This window comes from Mus caroli, chromosome 10, assembly GCF_900094665.2.
Source record: "Mus caroli chromosome 10, CAROLI_EIJ_v1.1, whole genome shotgun sequence".
NCBI lineage: Eukaryota > Metazoa > Chordata > Mammalia > Rodentia > Muridae > Mus > Mus caroli.
The window spans coordinates 15,786,387-15,805,049 of NC_034579.1; the positions used below are offsets into that span (position 1 = coordinate 15,786,387).

An 18,663-nucleotide genomic window follows, 5' to 3' on the forward strand; every position below is an offset into this window, starting at 1 on the left:
GCTGGAAACTAGGACCAAAGGCTGCTAGAACCAAGATGCATCTGGGAAATACTGAGAACAGCAAGTAAGCAGCAAACAGGTCCTGTCCCTCCTCCTCCAGTGCCCCCTACCGGTGAGAACCAGAAGCGCAACTGCTTTTACCCTCCAGAAGCCTTCAAATCCAATACAAGACTTTTAGGACTCTTTGAGCCGGAAAAAAACAGAAGTGTAAGGCATTCTAAAAATGGCTGCATCTCTGACTGCCTCCACCACCACTCTTTGTTCGTCTGTTTTGTTTTCTTTTAGTTATTGAGACTCTTTTCTTCTTAATGTCTGTTGATCCAATTTTAGGGCTATTTCTCTTTATTTGTGCATTTGCAACAGGAGTCTACGGAGGAAAGAGAGAGTATGCCTGAAGTACATGGTTAATTTGTTTCTTTTCGCATTGTGTTTAATGTTTACAGCTACCTAGAAAGGAGGAAGCCCTGAGGTCTGCTCGCACATCTTTGTCACAGTGTTCCCTGGCTTTTCCTTTCTTTCTCTTAGCTGCGGGATGGCCCTGTCCCACTTGGGAGACTTCTATTGTGTTTTGAGGTTGCCTCTGCTCTTCTGTAAAATGCAAAGATACCTGACTTCGGGGCTGTGGGGAGGAAATCTCGACCAAGGTAAGCAGTAATAGTAAGTTGAGAAATATGTACCTATTACACCCTTCCAGCTTCTTCCGGGATGAAACCTGACATTTCAAGTGAATGATAAGACTCTGCTGTGATGAGTCAGAGCACATCGGCTCTGACCTCCATCACCCCTTGAAGCCTGTGGACTCAGAACTGAAACCCAGACAGCCACCCTCACGCGGACTCCCTGCAGGGGGAGCTGGTTTTGCACAGCGGACTCTGGGCTCCATCGCCCCGGGTCTCGCTGTTGGAGAGGAGCCTTGGGGAAGCCACGCCGCGTTCCCGAGATGTGACCCGAGCTGACAGCCCATGCACACTCCCGGGACCCCGGCGCCGGGCCACCCGGCCCCGCCGCCGCTGTTGCTGCTCTCTCTGCTTCTGCTGCTGGCCGCTTCGGGACACGCAGGTAGGAGAGTCGCTCCTCTCGGCAAGGGCTACCTGGCAGGAGCCTGAAAGGGTCCACGCAGGGCTCCAGCTTGCTGAATCCGAGCTGGGGCTGGGGGTACAGGGGTGGTCGTAGCCCTCCTGAGTGGCCCAAAGCTTGTACCTCGAAACTGGTGACAGTGATGGCAAGGGGCAGCTTGCACTAAAACCTTGGCAAGTCCAAGACTCATAGCCTGTGGGAGCTTGGATCAGTTTGGAAAAGCCAAATCAGCCCCAAAGGGGTAAGTCACATCCCATTCTCCTGGCAATCCTGACGCGTGCGTGTGTATACGTACTTCTGAGAAATAACAACGCATAAAACACTAAGACATAAAGCACTAGAAAGAGTTTCTCTGTAGTTTTAAAGTTTAAACCGTAACCGCTGGAATTCAGAAAGCCAAGCGGATTCACTTTTTTTTTTTTTTTTGGTTTTTCGAGACAGGGTTTCTCTGTGTAGCCCTGGCTGTCCTGGACCTCACTTTGTAGACCAGGCTGGCCTCGAACTCAGAAATCCGCCTGCCTCTGCCTCCCGAGTGCTGGGATTAAAGGCGTGCGCCACCACGCCCGGCGCGGATTCACTTTTTAAAAGTTTCTTTTTCTTTCTTTTTTTCTTTCTTTCTGTTTTTCTGCCATATAAAAACATACTCTTTAAAAAGCAAGGTATCTCAGCAAGGTATCTCATGGTTTCAATTAAAGACAACAGCCACAAAGCTTCCCAAAATATCGATTGTAATTTTATAAAATTGATTCAATCACCTGTGCCCCAGCCTGGAAAAACCAGCGAGTGGGGAAAGAAAGTTGCCCTGAGACCTCAATCAGAGAAAACATGACGTTCACTGCCTTTCAGAGGCCGGAAGCATGCACGCTGGCCTTGGAGCGGTTTCTGAGCGTGTAGTCTATACAAGAAGATCATTTTCTAAGTTCTAAATTTATGCAAGTATATGGTTATATTTTAATAATCCAAGATAAGCCAAATGTGAAAAGGCTTATTCAAATATCCCTGATATGAATTCGGTTTCTGTTTTTAAAGCACAGTTGAAGTTTATTATAAAAGGTCTAGACAGAGATTTAAGTACGGTCATCAAGGGGGATGAGAGACATGCATATGTATACACACACATATACACACACATATCATATACATATACATCTATATGAATGATTAAGGGAAGATCTCTGCATACAATGTGTGCAATAGAGCTACCATACTGAATTGCTTGGTGTTAATCTGAGAAATAAAACTTGCTCACTAACTGGGCAAAATGATATTAGAAGGCAGCAATACTTCTAACTTAACATCAAAATCTAAAGCAAACACACGCACACATACACACACACACACACCACTGGGCGCTTTTTTTTTGATCTATGAGACCCAGCATTTAGCATGGGACCGACCTCCACACGTACTTCATGAATACAGGAAAACCAGTTAGAAGGTATATTAGCTGCTTGGATACCGTTCCTACACTTAACCACTGAACCCATGGGTAATCTGCACTTCTGAGTGAATATGGACTTTTAAGAACTGTATAACACTAGCATTCATGAATAGATAATAGTTTAACTTTGGGACTGTTTTTGCACAAAATTCAGAGCTATACAAGATAGTGTTGATAGGATCAGGTTGAATTATCCCAGGACACCCAAAGAGAAATAACATTGCATGTGGCATCAACATTGTATACACATGTTGATGTTTCATTTAAGGTAAACCACTACAGGAATTTTGAATGTCCCCATTGTTCCCTAAGGATTACATTACGTAACACTATTAATGACTCCCTGCCTCTCTGGGCAGAGGTTTTACCAGATTCATCCTATGGGCTATTACCCTCCATCCTAAAGATCATTCCTGTGTCATCTTCTCTGTGCATCGTTTCTGTATCTCCGCAAAGAAGAGGATCCATGATCACCATTATGTAAACAGACGCTTTAAGCCTATAGGAGTGGGAACAGTGAATTCCTCAGACAACATGGCCCTGTTCAACACCACAAAGGCTTCCATTGCTTTTGCAATTTTCTAAATCCTGCAGTGTTCTATGTGTCCTGCCCCCTCCTCCTCCTCCTCCTCCTCCTTCCTCTCTCTCTCTCTCTTTCTCTCTCTCTCTCTCTCTCTCACTCTCTCTCTTTACTTTAATTACTCCCCTTCTTGTCTTTACCAAGTTCCCAGAGCAAGCCAAATGTCCAGGATCCATATTCGCAGTTCCCTCTGATAGAATGGCCCTCCCTCATCTACCCTGGCTAACTCCACTTCACTGTGTCCTCCCTTAATTTCCTAAGTGGAAAGCCAGACTTCATAGGTCTTAACTGGACATCCTACCCAACTGCTGCTTCTTTGAATTACCCCTGCAACATCAGGGGGTAATTCATTACCTGTCCCCTGTTTGAGCAAGTCTCACAGGAAACTCGCTACCCAGACAGGCAAGATGCCTTGCCCACACTAAAAAAGGCCTTCCATAGACAGCACAACACGTGCTCCTTGTTGTTCTCATCCATTCTCTGTGTCTATTTTGAGCTGAAAGGTCCCGCAGGATAAGGAGTATGTGTTCTGATCCAGGAGGCAGTTACCATAACTGCAGCCTCTTTTCCACTCTCTGTTCACAGCCTCTTACATGACATTGTGCCACGCCCCCTTTCGCTGTGTTATTTTCATGGTTTCTCCAAAAAACATTTGTGTCTTCTTGGGCTGACTTCCTGCAGAGTTTGATGGGATGGCTACCTTACTAAACGAAAAACCTGGCCAGGCTGTCCTTCCCTGAGCCATAATTTCTGCAACCTACAGGGGCCCTCTTCTCATCTATTTTCTCTTCTGTGAGACAAACTCTGGCCAGACGCAGAACTGCATACTAGTACACTTTTGTCTGCCTAGCAGAGGTGACTTGCTGCTTGCCTCTTTGAGCCACAGAGAAAGAAAGTAGGGTTTACTGTTCTCTCTAGAATTCCTGATGTCTGTGAGGGTGGGGTGTTTGTACAACCAAGGCACTCTTCCGAAGGAAAGTGTTAAATGATTTTAAATGTTATCTGTACAGAGTTCTTCCTGCTTTTTGAGGGCGGTTATCACATTCCATCTTGAGCCAGCCACCAAGATGGCGGCTTTCACGACTCTACCCACTCCCTGTGCTGTGTAGCCAGTTCTGTGTAGCACAGAGGGTGAGAATAAATACCCTGTGCTGCCCAGGCTTGCCCCAGTCACACTTCGTTTTCTCATAGGTATGTTCCCAGCTTCCTCTGTAGATGGAGAGTCAGTCTCCTCCCACACAATTAAAGAACGAAAACGTTTTGTCTGCAATGAATACTTTTGGCACACTTGTTTACATGTTTTCACCAGTTAAATTCCCCCCTTCCCTACTTCTCCCTACATCCGCCTCCGCCTTCTTGCTTCCGATTAACCTGGCAGTTCTTACAGAATTCTCTTAAATAAACAAGATATTCTTTCGGAGAAAATAGATAACCACATTAATTGTTTTAGAGCAGTCATAACAAAGGACGACAAGCCGTGTGGCTTTAAAACACGTAGCTTTATTGCTCACGGTTGTGGAAACTGGAAGTCTAGGCACCTCGTGCTGGCAGGCTCGCTCTTCCTAAGTACTGGGGGGGGGGGAGGGGTTCTACTACAAGACCAGCTTCCAGCTTTCAGTTGCTGACAGTGTCAAGTGTTCCTAAGTATACTGCCCCAATCACCACCTTGTCTGATTCCCCCCTGCAAGTGGCCACCTCTCTGTGTACCTCCACATGGTCTTCTTGAAGATTCTGTGTGTCTGTCTGCATTTGTGTTCGTGTCTTCCCGTGTTGTAAGAATTTCAAGTGAGCATTGACTGGAAAGGTCCTGTTTCCAATTAAGGTTGTAAGATACTGAGTACAACTCAACTCTCAACATCTACCATGTACCCCAAGGTCTATACACAGACAGAAAGATGGTGTCTATAGTGAGAAAAGGGAGACTGCTTCCCAGCTGCATACACAGGAGCTTCTCCTCTTTAATATCTCCTGTGGTCTGTGTCCACCACTGAAAGGAAGTCTTGCAGAAGTGTCAGGCTGGGAAGCACACTGCACTGCAAAAGCTGAGAGTAGATATGAGGGCTTCTGTTTTATTTTTCACACCATCAGCACACAGGAGTGCCACAGTGTGCTCTCAGCACAGACGATGGCATTCACCTTTCTGCATCTGCATCAGCATCAGCTAGCTCCTAAGATTCCTGCACTTCCTTACAGGAGCCTGGAATAGCAGTTCCCTGAGAGGCTCTGCCAGAGCCTGACCAATGCAGATGCAGATACTCACAGCCAACCATTGGACTGAGCACAGGAATCCCAAGGAAAGATTTAGGGGAAGGACTGAAGGAGCTGAAGGGGTTTTCAACCCCATAGGAAGAACAACAACCTCAACTAACCTGGATCCCCCAGAGCTCCCAGGGACTAAACCACCAAACAAATAGTACATATGTAGGGACCCCATGACTCTAGCCTCAGATGTAGCAGAGAATGGCCTTATCGGGCATCAATGGGAGGGGAGGCCCTTGGTCCTGTAAAGGCTCATTGCCCCAGCATAGAGGGATATGGGTAGATGGGTGGGGGGAGCACCGTCATAGAGACAAGGAGGAGGGGAAGAGAATAGGGGCTTGCAGAGGGAAACTGGGAAACGGGACAACATTTGAAATATAAACAAGTAAAATAACCAATATATATGTATGTGTGTGTGTATACATATATATATATATATATATATATATATGCACAAAAAGATATTGCTGCATCTCTGCAGTTAATATTTCATAGATATTAAGTGCAAAATAGACTTTCATGTACAGAGGAATAAAGAATTTGAGGTGGTCAGATTACACACAATGGACTTAGTGTTTTATACATCCACTTTGTGTTCTCAAAAAAATTGAAGTATGTCCTCAGTGTAATTTTTTTAAATAATTTTTCTTTGGTGTCTTTTCATTCATTCATTCATTCATTCATTCATTCATTCATTCAGTGTCATTCACTTACACACATAGGAACTGTCCTAGACTCCTAACTGACAAGCAAAAGATTCTTTCTTCATGTAGTCTTCGGAAAAAGACAGAAATATTAGGGTGCAAATGCCAGAACTGAGGAAAAAGATCTACAGAAACATAAAACAGGACATCTGCTCTAGTCAGAGCGCAAGGGCGAGCCTCCGGTAGGAAAAGTCTTACTACAATGTATGCTGGTGGCCTCCTGTAGGAAAAGTCTTACTACAATGTATGCTGGTGGCAGTTGGAATCTGAAATGTCCCACACAGGCTCATGTCTTGAATGCTCCTCCCCAGTCTGTAGGCTGTCTGCTTAGGGAGTGAGCTTGGCCAGCAGAAGTCGATCCCTGGGGACAGATTCCTGTCCTTGGCTCTGGCCTACTGTTTCTGCTTCCTGGTCTGTGCCAGGTAGACAGCAGCTACCTTAATGTTTCTGCCTCTACAGGCAGAGCTGCTGCCCCCTCCAACCTCCCATTGCCATAAGCAGAAACCCCTCCAAAATATCTTGATGCAAAATAATACCTTCCTCTCCTAAATTCTTCTGCTGGGTGTCCCTGTCACCATGGTACAAAGGGAACTAGGACAATGTACCATGTCAAATTCTTCCTACGTAGATCAGAAGGAAAGATACAACAGAAGATAAACACGTCTTAACAGAAAAAGAAATATTAGGTGCCTTTAGAAAAATGCATATAAATTCAGCAAATAAAAGTTTCCTGTCTTAATTCTATATTTTACATCAGATATTCATATATCATAAATATATTATATAACATAGATTTTTATATATTTATAAACCTAAATATTTAGAAATAATATACAAATATAATGCAAATATTACATCAAATATTTACAATTTAATATACACTAATCTTTTTAATTTAAATATTTCCATAAAACCAAAAGGAGGTAAATCTTACACTAAGCGAATTCTATCTCTAAATTACCTGGTACTAATGTTCTTTTTCACATACATTTCTTACTTACAAAACACATCTGAACAAAGAAACGGCAGCATGGCAGAGGGTGTTCTTTCTGAAAGTGGTGGTTACTCAGTGGGTAGGAGTTAGGAGTTCTGTGGGTACAGACCCACCTCCAGGTCATTGGCAGAACAAGTCACTGTGGTCTGCAGCTCTCTGTAGCATCAGTACACTGAATCAAACCGCAAACAGTTAGGGAAAGGTGCATGTGCTTAGCTGTGGTTTTTAATAAAGATGCCATGTCCCACTTCCTGAGTCAACAGAGTTCTTGAAAGGCCCTGCTAATTTTAATGAATAAGTGTGAAGTGGGTGGCTCATTGGCCCAGTTTACATCCTATTTCTGGGAAAGTTCCAACTCTGTCAGTGCAGCAGTCGATGGTTGGTGCTAGGGTCTCTGAAAACCCAGGCCATCCATGGCCCCTTAATATATTTGGAAACGGAGTCTTTGTGGGTATAACTTAAAAGACCTCATTACCCAGTCGTCTGTATTTAGGCCACACTGGTGCACTTACCCGAAGACAAGAGAACTCTGAAAGGTCCCATGGAAGCAAAGATGTACAAAGGTTGAAGTTACAGCCACCATAAGCCCAGAAAACCCATAAGCCCCAGAAACTGGAAGGGATGAGAGAGCCTCCCAAGAACCTTCAAGGACAGAACAGCCAGAGGACACCTTGATTTGAGATGTCTAGCCTCCAAAAGTGCCTCTCTATATCTTACAGCCACCCCCTTTGTGGTACATTACAATGGCAACTCTAGGGAACTGCTACTGGCTGTGGATTCTTCCCCATGAAATATCATCTAGCTGCCTGCTTCTATACTGACTTTTTCCTTTTCTTGAATATTGCAAAATTGTATAAGCACCTCAGTAAGCCAGCCTTCTTCGAGGGATGCACAGCAAGTAGAGCCCCATTCATTTTATTGCGCCTAGCTCTACAGATTTCCCGAGGCATAATTCAACTCTAAAAAGGTCTGCCCTCATCTCGCTCACTCTCAGAAACAACAAGGCACCAGCTTGCCACTACAAAGGGGAGTCACCCTATAGCAGTGGCTCTCATCCTGTGGGTCCTGACCTCCTTGGGGTCACCTACGACCACCAGAAAACACAGATATTTACATTATAATTCATAACCATAGCAAATTACAGTTAAGAAGTAGCAACAAAAATAATTTTATGGTTGGGGTCACCACAATATGAGGAATTGTATTGAAGGGTCACAGCATTAGGAAGGCTGAGAATCACTGGTCTATAGGAATGTCTTGTCTAACAGTGCTTGGAATGGCTATCTCCATGGTGTTCAATTAGACAGTCTGAAATCTGTCTGTCAGCTTCACTTCCTCAAAATCTAAATCAAGAGTGAACAGAAGTAGACTCTATTGGTGACTTTCTTGAAACTTAAAACAACATGGTACAAGGCTTGGACTGTGCTTCATTTCAGCAGTCAAAGATCTTGTGTGCATCTGTTAAGATGACTGTGAGATTTTATTTGTCTTTCAGTCCATTTATATGGCTCGTGGTAGTTATTTACTTGTATATATTGAACCGTCCCTAAATCATCATATTTTCAAATTAAGGACAGAGAGAGACAGACAGAGAGAGAGAGTGTGTGTGTGTGTGTTTCTTTCTGTCTGTCTGTCTGTGTTTGTGTGTGTGTGCGTGCATGCATGCATGTATGTGTGTATTTGTGCACATGCACACGCTGTATGTGTGAGTGTGGTGTGTATGTGTGTTGAATCCAGACAGGAATTCTTCATTACAATTCATTGATAGAAATGGGGGTGAGAAGGAGTCTGTTTTTCCCTCTCTCCCTCTACTGCCTTTTGTCCGTCTTTTCCATCTTTAAATCACTTTATATTTTATTTCCAACTCTCAATATATTGTGAGTTTAAAGCTCCCTCACATTTTTCTGTGGTTGGTTTTTTTTTTTTCCCCACACTTTTCTCTCGTTGGCTCTCTGAAGACTTTAACAATGGTGATGTCGGTGAAGAATTGTACTGCCTCTAGGATTGAGAACAGAAAGAGCAAGTTTCAAAGGGAGCTAAAAGTAAAGTTGAAGATGTGGGCTGATATTAAAAGGTGTCTATTAATTGAACTTGGTGCTTCCGATCACAGTTCATTCCAACACTGTAGTGATCCCAGATGTGTTGGCCTTCACTGTATTCTTTCTGGCAGATTTTTCTCTCAGAAGCATATATCAAGGATTAGAGACACCAGCCTACGTTTAAGAATTATTATTCTTTTTAACATCCTAAAGTGTGGGAAGATTGGTCATTGGTTCTTAGAAAGCTCCTTTTCTAAAGAAGAAGGGAAGGGAAGATAATCCAGGAGATGCAGTGACAAAGGGCCAGGTCTGTAGCAGACAACAGAGTCGGTAGATTCAGATTAACCTCAGCCGTTTCCAAGGAGGCCCCTGGGGCAGGTTGTGCACAGAACCTCTCAAGAGGGAGTATCCTAAATTCCCTTTCTTCAGAGTTGCAGGTAGCGCGCAACATACATGAGTCCAGGAATCTCAGTTAGTGACTAAGTTGAATCTTTGGGGAGCAAACTGCAGTTTCCAAAGCATTCACACCACTTTTAAGAACCTTGGACAATCAGCTGTAAAATGCTACACTGTTGAATTCAAAGACTGGGTTTGTTGTTACTGCTGCCGTTGTTATTGTTGTTGTTGTTGTTACATGTTGAGCAGCTACTTATAAAAACACTGTTACTAACAGGAACAATACCCCAGATGCCCCGAGCTAATCAGTGCCATCAGGACAGGCATAAGCCTCTTAAACTGTTTTGGAGAGACTGTCTTTGATGGGTAGATTCCAAGATAGTCATTGGGGGGTGGGGGAAACAAGTCTCTATTTGAAATTCTACTTGCTTCAAAATGCATAAAAACATGTTTAAGCACATAGACTTGCATATTGAGGTGTGACTAAACAGAATAATGCCAATATTTTTTTTTTGCCTGTTTGTTTCTCTGAGTGACTTACCCTCCATTAACCCATGTAAATGTACACATTATGGAGAAAGAAAGCAGGAAGGCAGGAGGGTGTTGTGGATGGAATTCTGGGTGAACATCCTGTCACCCTCCTCTCCCGTCCTACTGAGCGATGCTTACAGCATCATTATCACTGTCATAGGCATCGATGTCACTGCATTGTCCCTGTCTCTTCTGTCATTATTTGGGGCTCAAGTATTCTGTAGATTACCATAGCAATCTCTGTTCCAATGATAGCTAATAGTCAGGTTTCCCAATCGTAAATAGTGGTGGGTAACGCTCCAGACTCAGAATAGCTGCTCTGTGAGAAGGGAACCTTATGTGTACACCTCGGTGCCTATCATAATTAACCCCCCACTCTGCCTCATTAAATGAATTATGATTATGGTTTTCTACCACAAAAACTTCAAAGACATAGTTTATTCTGTTGACTTTCTTCTGCTCTTAGAAACTACCCTCTTTAACATGCAAAATAGACTGATCCCATAATTTTTAATTCCACAACACTGTTCTTTGGAGTATTCCTGGAGGCAGTGGGTGAGTATCCTAGCAAACAGAGCCAAGGACACTTGGGCTTCTGCATCTGCCAAATAACTGAGTTCCTCGGAGTTAGTCATACAGCCTCCCTAATCTCCCATCCAGCCAGCTATAAAATGAGAATAGTCACTACGGAGGATAATGCCAAGCTAACAATTATTTTATTCAGCTTTTTCTTCGTGCCATGCTCTGCCAAGAATATTGTTTAATTAGAAACAAGCCCAAGAGGCAGGTTGATTGTTACATTGTTGCAAGTGGAGAAATTGAGACAAAAAGTTAAGTAGCTTGCTTAGAGTATGCTTACTGAGTGGTAAAAAAAATAGGTGTAGGTGTAGGCTCCAGTGCATATCTAGAACATCTCTGACCTGCGCATGTGAAAACAATTATCAGCAGCCAATGGGATATAGTAAGTTGCAGTGCCTTATATAATGAACAAGTCAGAGAAACTGAGGCACACACAAGTAAAACAGAGAGGACTCAGAAAGAACAGCAGGGGTGGCTGGAAGAAAACCAAGTTCAAAGGAACTGATGTTAACACCAAAGCATACAGCTAGGTAATGTGTATATTTCTTCCCAGTTAAGTACTGAGTCATAAAACACTGTTAGGACTTATTTTTCATGGATACTTAGTATGCAATTAGCTGGGAGAGGAGGAGAAAGCCGCTAATATATTTGGTAAATGGTTTACAATTTGCAACAGAAAAACTCCTTGGCTTCCAGCACCCTGAAGTCACACCAGTGTTTCACATAACTCACTTGAAAGCAGTCCTACCTGTTTTGTTCTTTGGAGATTAAGATGGAGTTATTATGTCTTTTTACTTCCTGAAATAGGCTAATCACCCTCTGGTGCATTTTGTACTCAGCGCCTTTAACCTTATTTCCTACAAATAGCCAACTCACTCAGGGCTGAGAGATTTGTTTCGAGTTGTGTTGTGTTTTCCCTTACATGCCTACTAAGGTGTTTCCCTATTGAGAAATGAGTTTACAGTCCGTACCAGCCACTTATCATGGGCTGTTCTTCCTTCATTCAAATGATAATCAAAGAGCTGCCGGGTATCTGCAGGTCACACTGCTCCAGTGTGCCATGTAAGCACACCCAGGTGACTTCAGGTCACACTGTTTCTGTGTGCCATATAAGCACACCCAGATGACTTCAAGCTAAACATCAAACTACAAAGATTTGGTGGCTCAAGCAGTTTCACCACAGCTGAGATGCTCAAGTGAGTCTGGGGTCTGCACCAATGCCATGGTTCTGTCAGCATAACAGGTCGCTGCATGGCTTGACTCCCAACAATGCATGCATTTGTCATGTGGTGTACTCAAAGACGTTAAGACATGCTGTCCCACTCTGCTAAATAACTCAGAGCCATGTGATCCTTTCTTGTGCCAGCTTAGAGAAACAGAATGGGCTTGAGCATCTGGGAACATTTTTCCCCCTGGGCAAGACTGGGCAGGATGTCCTCAAGGTTGAGATTTTTGTAGGTAGTCACGGGCTTTAGCAACTTGGTCTCACAGAGTCCCCAGAAGTGGCTGCATTTGGTCCCTCCTTGTCTCAGTCTGTTTCCTGTTGCTTGTTGAACATGTTAATCCTTAATATAAATGTAAGAATGTTGAAAGTTCAAAGGAGAAAACTATGAGGAATCCCAAAATCTCCTCGCTCTGGCTCTTTGTGCTTTCTCTTGGGGAAATGCATCTTTTGAGAGCGCAGCAGGCATGAATCTATCTATACCTTCTTACTTTCTAAAGCATAGCAAAATGAAAATACCTTTTATTCTCAAGTATTAAAATAACTGCAACATTTAAAAAAACATTTATTTATCTCTCACACACATGCAGGCATGCACCTGAACATGCACAGCTGCAGGTTGCCCTCAGAACCCAGATAAGGGCATCAGATCTCCTAGAGCTGGAATTACGGTCAGTTCTGAGCTGCCCTGGTGTAGGTGATAGGAACTGCTCTCTGGTCCTCTGCAACAGCCCCAAGTGCTCTTATCTGCTGGGCCATCTCTCCAGCCTCTAAACTGAAACATAAGTAATGTTTTGGGTATTAGCTTTGAGATCATGAGGAAACAAAATAGCATATTATTCTGCCATACCTAGACAACCACATCATAGACAACTCTTAGAAGCATTGTAACAGCTGCATTTTATAAAACCCACCTACCAGACCCAGGCACAGTGGTGGATGACTGTAGCCTCACCCATTCTGAAGGGTGGAGCAGCAGAGTGTAAAGCCCTGGGTCCAACCCCAGGTACCACAGTATCAGTCAATCAGCCAATCAAATAATGAAACTGTATTAGAGTCGCAAGTCTCAGTTTTACCTTCTTTTTGGAAGGACCCGAGTGCAGGCGCAGGGCTCCATTTCAGAGCTGTTTTGTAGATTAAACTGAGCTCCTTGTTTCCTTCAAAAACCAAGTCTCTTCATCTGCTCAGGGTGCTAGGAAAGACACCGCAGGCAGGAGACTTCTAAACAGCAGAAACAGACTTCTCACAGCTCTTCAGACTGGGGCTAAACATTCCAAGATTAAGATACCCGTAGGTCTGGTGAAAACTCACCTTCTAATGCAGAGTCCAACACTTTCTTAGCATCTTCCCACGGTAAAAGGTAAAATGTATCTCTTGGGGGGGGGTCTTTAAAAAGAAGGGATGGGATGGGATGTGGCTGGAGCAGAGGTCCTGAGTTCAAGTCCCAGCAATCACATGATGGCTCACAACCAAAATGGGATCCAGTGCCCTCTTCTGGTGTGTCCGAAGACAGCTACAGTGTACTCATACACATTAAATAAATAAATAAATAAATAAATAAATAAATAAATAAATAAATCTTGAAAGAAAGAAAGAAAGGAATGAAGGAAGAAGAGAGAAAGAAAAAGAAAGAAAGAAAGAAAGAAAGAAAGAAAGAAAGAAAGAAAGAAAGAAACTGAATAAACCCTTTCCTCTCCAAAAAAAAAAGAAAAAGAAAAAGAAAGAAAGGAAGAAAGGAAGAAAGAAAGAGAAAATCTTGAAAGGAAAGAAAGAAGAAAAGAAGGAAGAAGGAAGGAAGAAAGAACGAATGAATGAAAGAAAGAGAGAAAGAGAGAAAGAAAGGGAAATAAAGAAGTCTTGGAAAGAGAGAGAGAGAGAGAGAGAGAGAGAGAGAGAGAGAGAGAGAAAGGAGGGAAGAAGGAGATGGACAGTATCCACGCAGCTCAGCCTGTATAACCTAATCACTTCCCCAAAGCCCCACTTTCAAATAGAACGTTGAGCATTCAAGTTTAGCATGTGAATTCAAGCACATTTGGCACCAAAGTCTAAGAGGAGGGAAACAGGCACCGGGAGGTCTATAAATATAAATGAGTTAGTTCACAAATACAGGCAACCAGTTTTTAATTTTCAAGTTCATTAAGTTGACGAACACTTCCCTGCCGATCCCTTACAGATTTGTTGAGATGGAGATCTTTTTAATTTCTAAAACTCAAAGGGATCTAGCCCCTACAATAGTCAAGAAAACCAAAAGGAAGCCTATAGTTCCGGCATGTTCCATGGGTCTGAAGAGTTCCATATTCCTTGTAAAGACCAGTTTCCACCCAGATACATGTCTGTTGTCAAGAATGGTCAGTGGCATGAATACCACAGTGAGGTATAGACCCCACACCATAAGAATATTGCTAAGGGTCTGGAGAGATGGCTCTGCAGTTAAGAGCACTGGCTGCTCTTCCAAAAGTCCTGAGTTCAATCCCAAGGAGTCACATTGTGGCTCACAGCCATCTGTAATGGGATCTGTAACGGGATCCAATGCCTTCTTCTGTCATGTCTGAAGACAGTAACAACTGACTCACATACATAAGAAATACAAAAATAAGATTTGTCTTTATAAAAAAGAAGAAGAAGATTGCTAAAACCATAGCACAAGCTGGAACTCAGTAAATGATGCCCAGGTAGAGTAATGGCAGGGTTTTAATTCCAAAAGACATAGCAGACACAGAGCAGTAATATCTAAGGACATAAAAGACCAGACTAACGTGATTAGATGTGCCTGGTGAACATGGTGCATTTGGAAAAACAGCAGAGAGAGAGCAGGGCTGGCCACAAAGGACGTATGTACCCTCTGGATCTGTAACCTTGCATTCTGATTCAGCAAGTTTAGACTTAAGAGTGTGACACCTATGGATCAAAGAGTTAGAGTTGTGCTTTCAGGCCACAGTCTACGGAAACAGATTATGTCTTTTATAATGTTTAAATTGGCGAGTGGCTCCTGTTAATATGTAGGTGTGACTATTTTAATTTAATGTTGATTAAATTATCTTAGCAGTATGAGCTTACAAACGTAACTCATTGCAACTGGGACATTTATTCAGAGGGAACTTTCAAGTTTCCAAACTTGAAATTTTACCTAAAATTTTGTAGTTTTTTTTTAATCTCAAGAGAATTACTAATTATCAACTTACTTTTCCTTTGGGAGGATGATGTAGATGTAAGTGTGAGTGTGTGTGCGTGTGCATGTGCGTGTGTGTGTGTGTGTGTGTGTGTGTGTGTGTGTGTGTGCATGTGTACCTACAGATGTGTATACACACATGTGGAGACCAAGTGTTATTCCTCAGTAGCTGTCTACCTTGTTTATGGAGATAGGATTTCTTCCTGGGACCTGGGCTCACTGGTTGAGTCAGGTTGCCTAGCCACAAGTCCAGCTATAAAGAACCCCACACTTGGGTTTTGCATGCCCTCTGGGGATTGAACCCGGATTCTCATGCTGGCATGGCAAGCACTTTACTGAGTGAGCTATCTCCCTACTTCATGTTTCCTTTGTCAAGTATTTTTCTTATCTTAAAAAAAAAAGCATTACTCCTGCTTTTAGTTATTTTTTTGTATCATTGAAACAAGCGAAGGGGCAATGACCCCTTGATAGATCTTCACCTGTTCATCCCACAGAGCTCTCTGTCCCAGCTCTACATGACGTTGAGCTTGCATTGCCCCCAAGCTTGCATGGAGGTGGAAACCCTGCCTGCTCCCTGGGCTGACACTGGGATAATCTCACTGGTCTCCCCTTCTATTCTGTCCAGCCCCTTCGAACCTGTACTCAAACCTCACTCCAGAGTCAGGTCAGCCACTTGGACATAAATAGACTTCTAACAACTCCTGCTGAAGATCGGATCACTTTCTCGTTGAGCTTCAAATGTCATCCAGGTGCCTTCCCAGGGTTTTAGAGATTAGAAGGACTTATATCTTCCAGTGCTGCAACATCTGTGTTTTGACAGCTTCAAGAGCCCTGCCTTCTTGGATGGCTTTCCCCATCCAAGCCTAGCTTTCTCCTTAAATCCCTTGTCTAAAGTATTTAAGGAGATTTAAATTTATTTATTTAAGGTATGTTCTGTAACTCACAATTATAACATACACCCTTTTCTAGTCTGATCGCCATTGGATAAGAATGTACCTGTTTGTTTAATTAATTACCTACCTAACTAACTGTTTTAGTGCTATCCTTATTTCCACTGGCCAGAGGCTGTACAAGGGCAGACAGCCATCTGATAAGCCACCTTTAGATATCCATAGAGTAAGCCCCTGGCATTAGCTCCTGGCTTGAAATGACAAGCTTTATTCCTTGGTTATTTGGAAGCTAGAAGTTAAAATCAAGGTGTTGACCACACTGTACTCCTGCTGGAAGCCTCTGGAATAATTTGTGCCCACCTTCCCCTAACTTCTGGAAGTCCTGAGGAGTTTTGGACTTGCATGCAGATGCATCATCCCAGCCTTGGTCACCATGTCACACGGTTCCCTCTCTGTGTTCTCTCTTCACGTGGCTGTCTTTTATAAAGCCACCTGATGTGTTGGAGCCTGTGCTGCTCCTGAGTGACCTCGCCTTAATGGAGTTCCTGCCTATTTCCAAATGGAATCACATCCAGAGACATTGAGGGTTAGGGTGTCAATGTAGCTAGGAAGGGGAAGGACATGAAAGTCAGTATTGTGACAGAAAATGAAAGAGCCTCCTGCTATATAAATGGTGTGGGTTTATTATTATTATTATTAATGTTTTGACCATGTCAGTATTAAATCATTGTAACACTTAAATTATTTTATATAACAATTCCATAGACTATACATGCTTTCCCATAAGCTCTGACTTCTCTGTGCGTAACTGCTTTGCAAGGGTGGTAGCTGAGTGAGCTTATAAGGGTTATGTGATTCTCAAGTCCATTTCTCTTCATAGTAGCTGCATGAACTTGTGCAGTTAACTTCTCTATTTGTCAGTTGCCTTATCTGTACAGTTAGGATGATAATAGCATCTACCACAGGGCTTCTGTGGAGACTGAGTTGGTTGTATAAAGCGCACAGAATTATCAAGGCACAGTAAGGATTGTAAACCTTAGCAACTATTTCTAATACACATTCACCTGCTCTCAACTAAATACTATAATACATGAAGGTTTTTACAGTCTATATGGTTTGAACAGTCTTGTGCAAATTGAGTTTTCTGTTCATACTAAATCCACTATTAAAACAGAGTCTCTGAACTTACCATTTTCAGTTGTCTCTAAAGAACCCTTATCTACTGAAATGAGACCTGGAGCAAGAGAGCAACCAGCTATGAGGATACTCATAACCCTTTGCAGAATGCTTAAATTTCATTGTAGTTAGAGCCATTTATTGTCATTGACCAAACACAAGTCATGAAAACTCCATAATTAACAAAAGGTGTGGCAGATACAGACAGATAAATTACTACCAAGCTGCAGCTGCTGGGCAGAATCCACTTCTAGAAATACACAGTCTATGAGCAGAGAAACAAAATGTTCTGTGCTTGAGAGAAGATGGCTAGCATGGTTTAATATGCTCTGATAAAAACGGTTTGGAAATCAGCAGGCCATGTCATAACAAGGAATAGATTCTATATCCTGGAGAGATGGAGAGAAAAGAGATGACCTACTTTGCTCATAATGGGGCTACCCCCTGGATAAAACATTGATCCATTGACAAGGAGATGACCCAACACTGATATATTTTTTTGCCTAAGCAATAAAGCAAATAATGTCAGTCCCAGTGACAATTCTGCAGGACTGGAGATTGCAGTGTTCCTTTGAAAAATAGTAAGCTAGACAGCAATGTCTACTTTAAAATATGTTTCTACTAAAGAAGTGTACACTCTGAAACATCGTCAGAATATTTACAGTATTAACTAACCATCTTATTTTTAAAAAAGAATCTTTCTATGGCTCTCATTTGTTATTAAAATGATGCTAAGTTTCTAGTCTTTTCGTGTGTGTGTGTGTGTGTGTGTGTGTGTGCATGTGTGTGGTTTGGTTTGGTTTGGTTTGGCTGCTTTTGTTTTGGTTTGATTTTTCAAGATTTCTCTGTGTATCCCTGACTGTCCTGGAACTCATTCTGTAGAACAGGTTGGCCTCAACTGTTCAACTCAGAGACCTGCTTGCCTCTGCCTCCAGAGGACTGGGATTAAAGTCCTGCACCATCTAGTTTCATTTGGTACTTAAGTTTCTTCATAAAGATACATAGAAGTAATAATGAGAACCTTCCAGGGTTAGCTAAGTTTCATGCGTATGCTCACTTATAACTGACCATGAAGGGGGCATTTTCTTCCTTTCAGTTTTTTTTTCTTCTTTCAGCAATTAGTACCCTATTTTCTTTCAGTTTTATATAATTTTTAAGTTTGTTTTCTTTTGCTGTGTGTAAAGATTACTTCAAATTGAGCATCTACAAGAATTTCACATTATCTCACATAGTTTCTGAGGACCAGGAGGCAGGAGAGGCTTCTCAAAGTAGTGGCTAGGAGTACCTTGTAAGTAAATACTCAAGAAACCAGCAAGGCTGTCCTCATCTGAAAACTAGCCCAGGGCCAGAGGATCTGTTCCAGTGATTACTAAGGTGTTCTTGGCAAGGTCATGTCATTCAGATCTTCAGTAAGAGTTAGTTGGCACAGTTACTGCATTGGCCTCTCCTTAGACCTGCTAGTCATTTGCTCACTTTGCCCAAAAGAAGCAATCCAAGAGAGAAAATAGAAGAGAGAGAGAGAAAGAGAGAGAGAGAGAGGAAGAGAAGGAGAAGGAGAAGGAGAAGGAGAAGGAGAAGGAGAAGGAGAAGGAGAAGGAGAAGGAGA

At 42.6% G+C, this 18,663-nt stretch overlaps 1 protein-coding gene across 1 annotated transcript in view; it reads left to right on the forward strand.

Annotated features, from left to right (window-relative positions):
• Positions 1–700: 700 nt before the first annotated feature.
• Positions 701–18,663, forward strand: part of Il20ra (interleukin 20 receptor subunit alpha) — a 40,266-nt gene continuing 22,303 nt past the window's right edge. Inside the window, exon 1 of the mRNA XM_021174991.2 lies at positions 701–1,059. Within this exon, the coding sequence (XP_021030650.1) occupies positions 963–1,059 (97 nt within the window). The 5' untranslated portion in view covers positions 701–962. The remainder of the gene's footprint in view (positions 1,060–18,663) is intronic.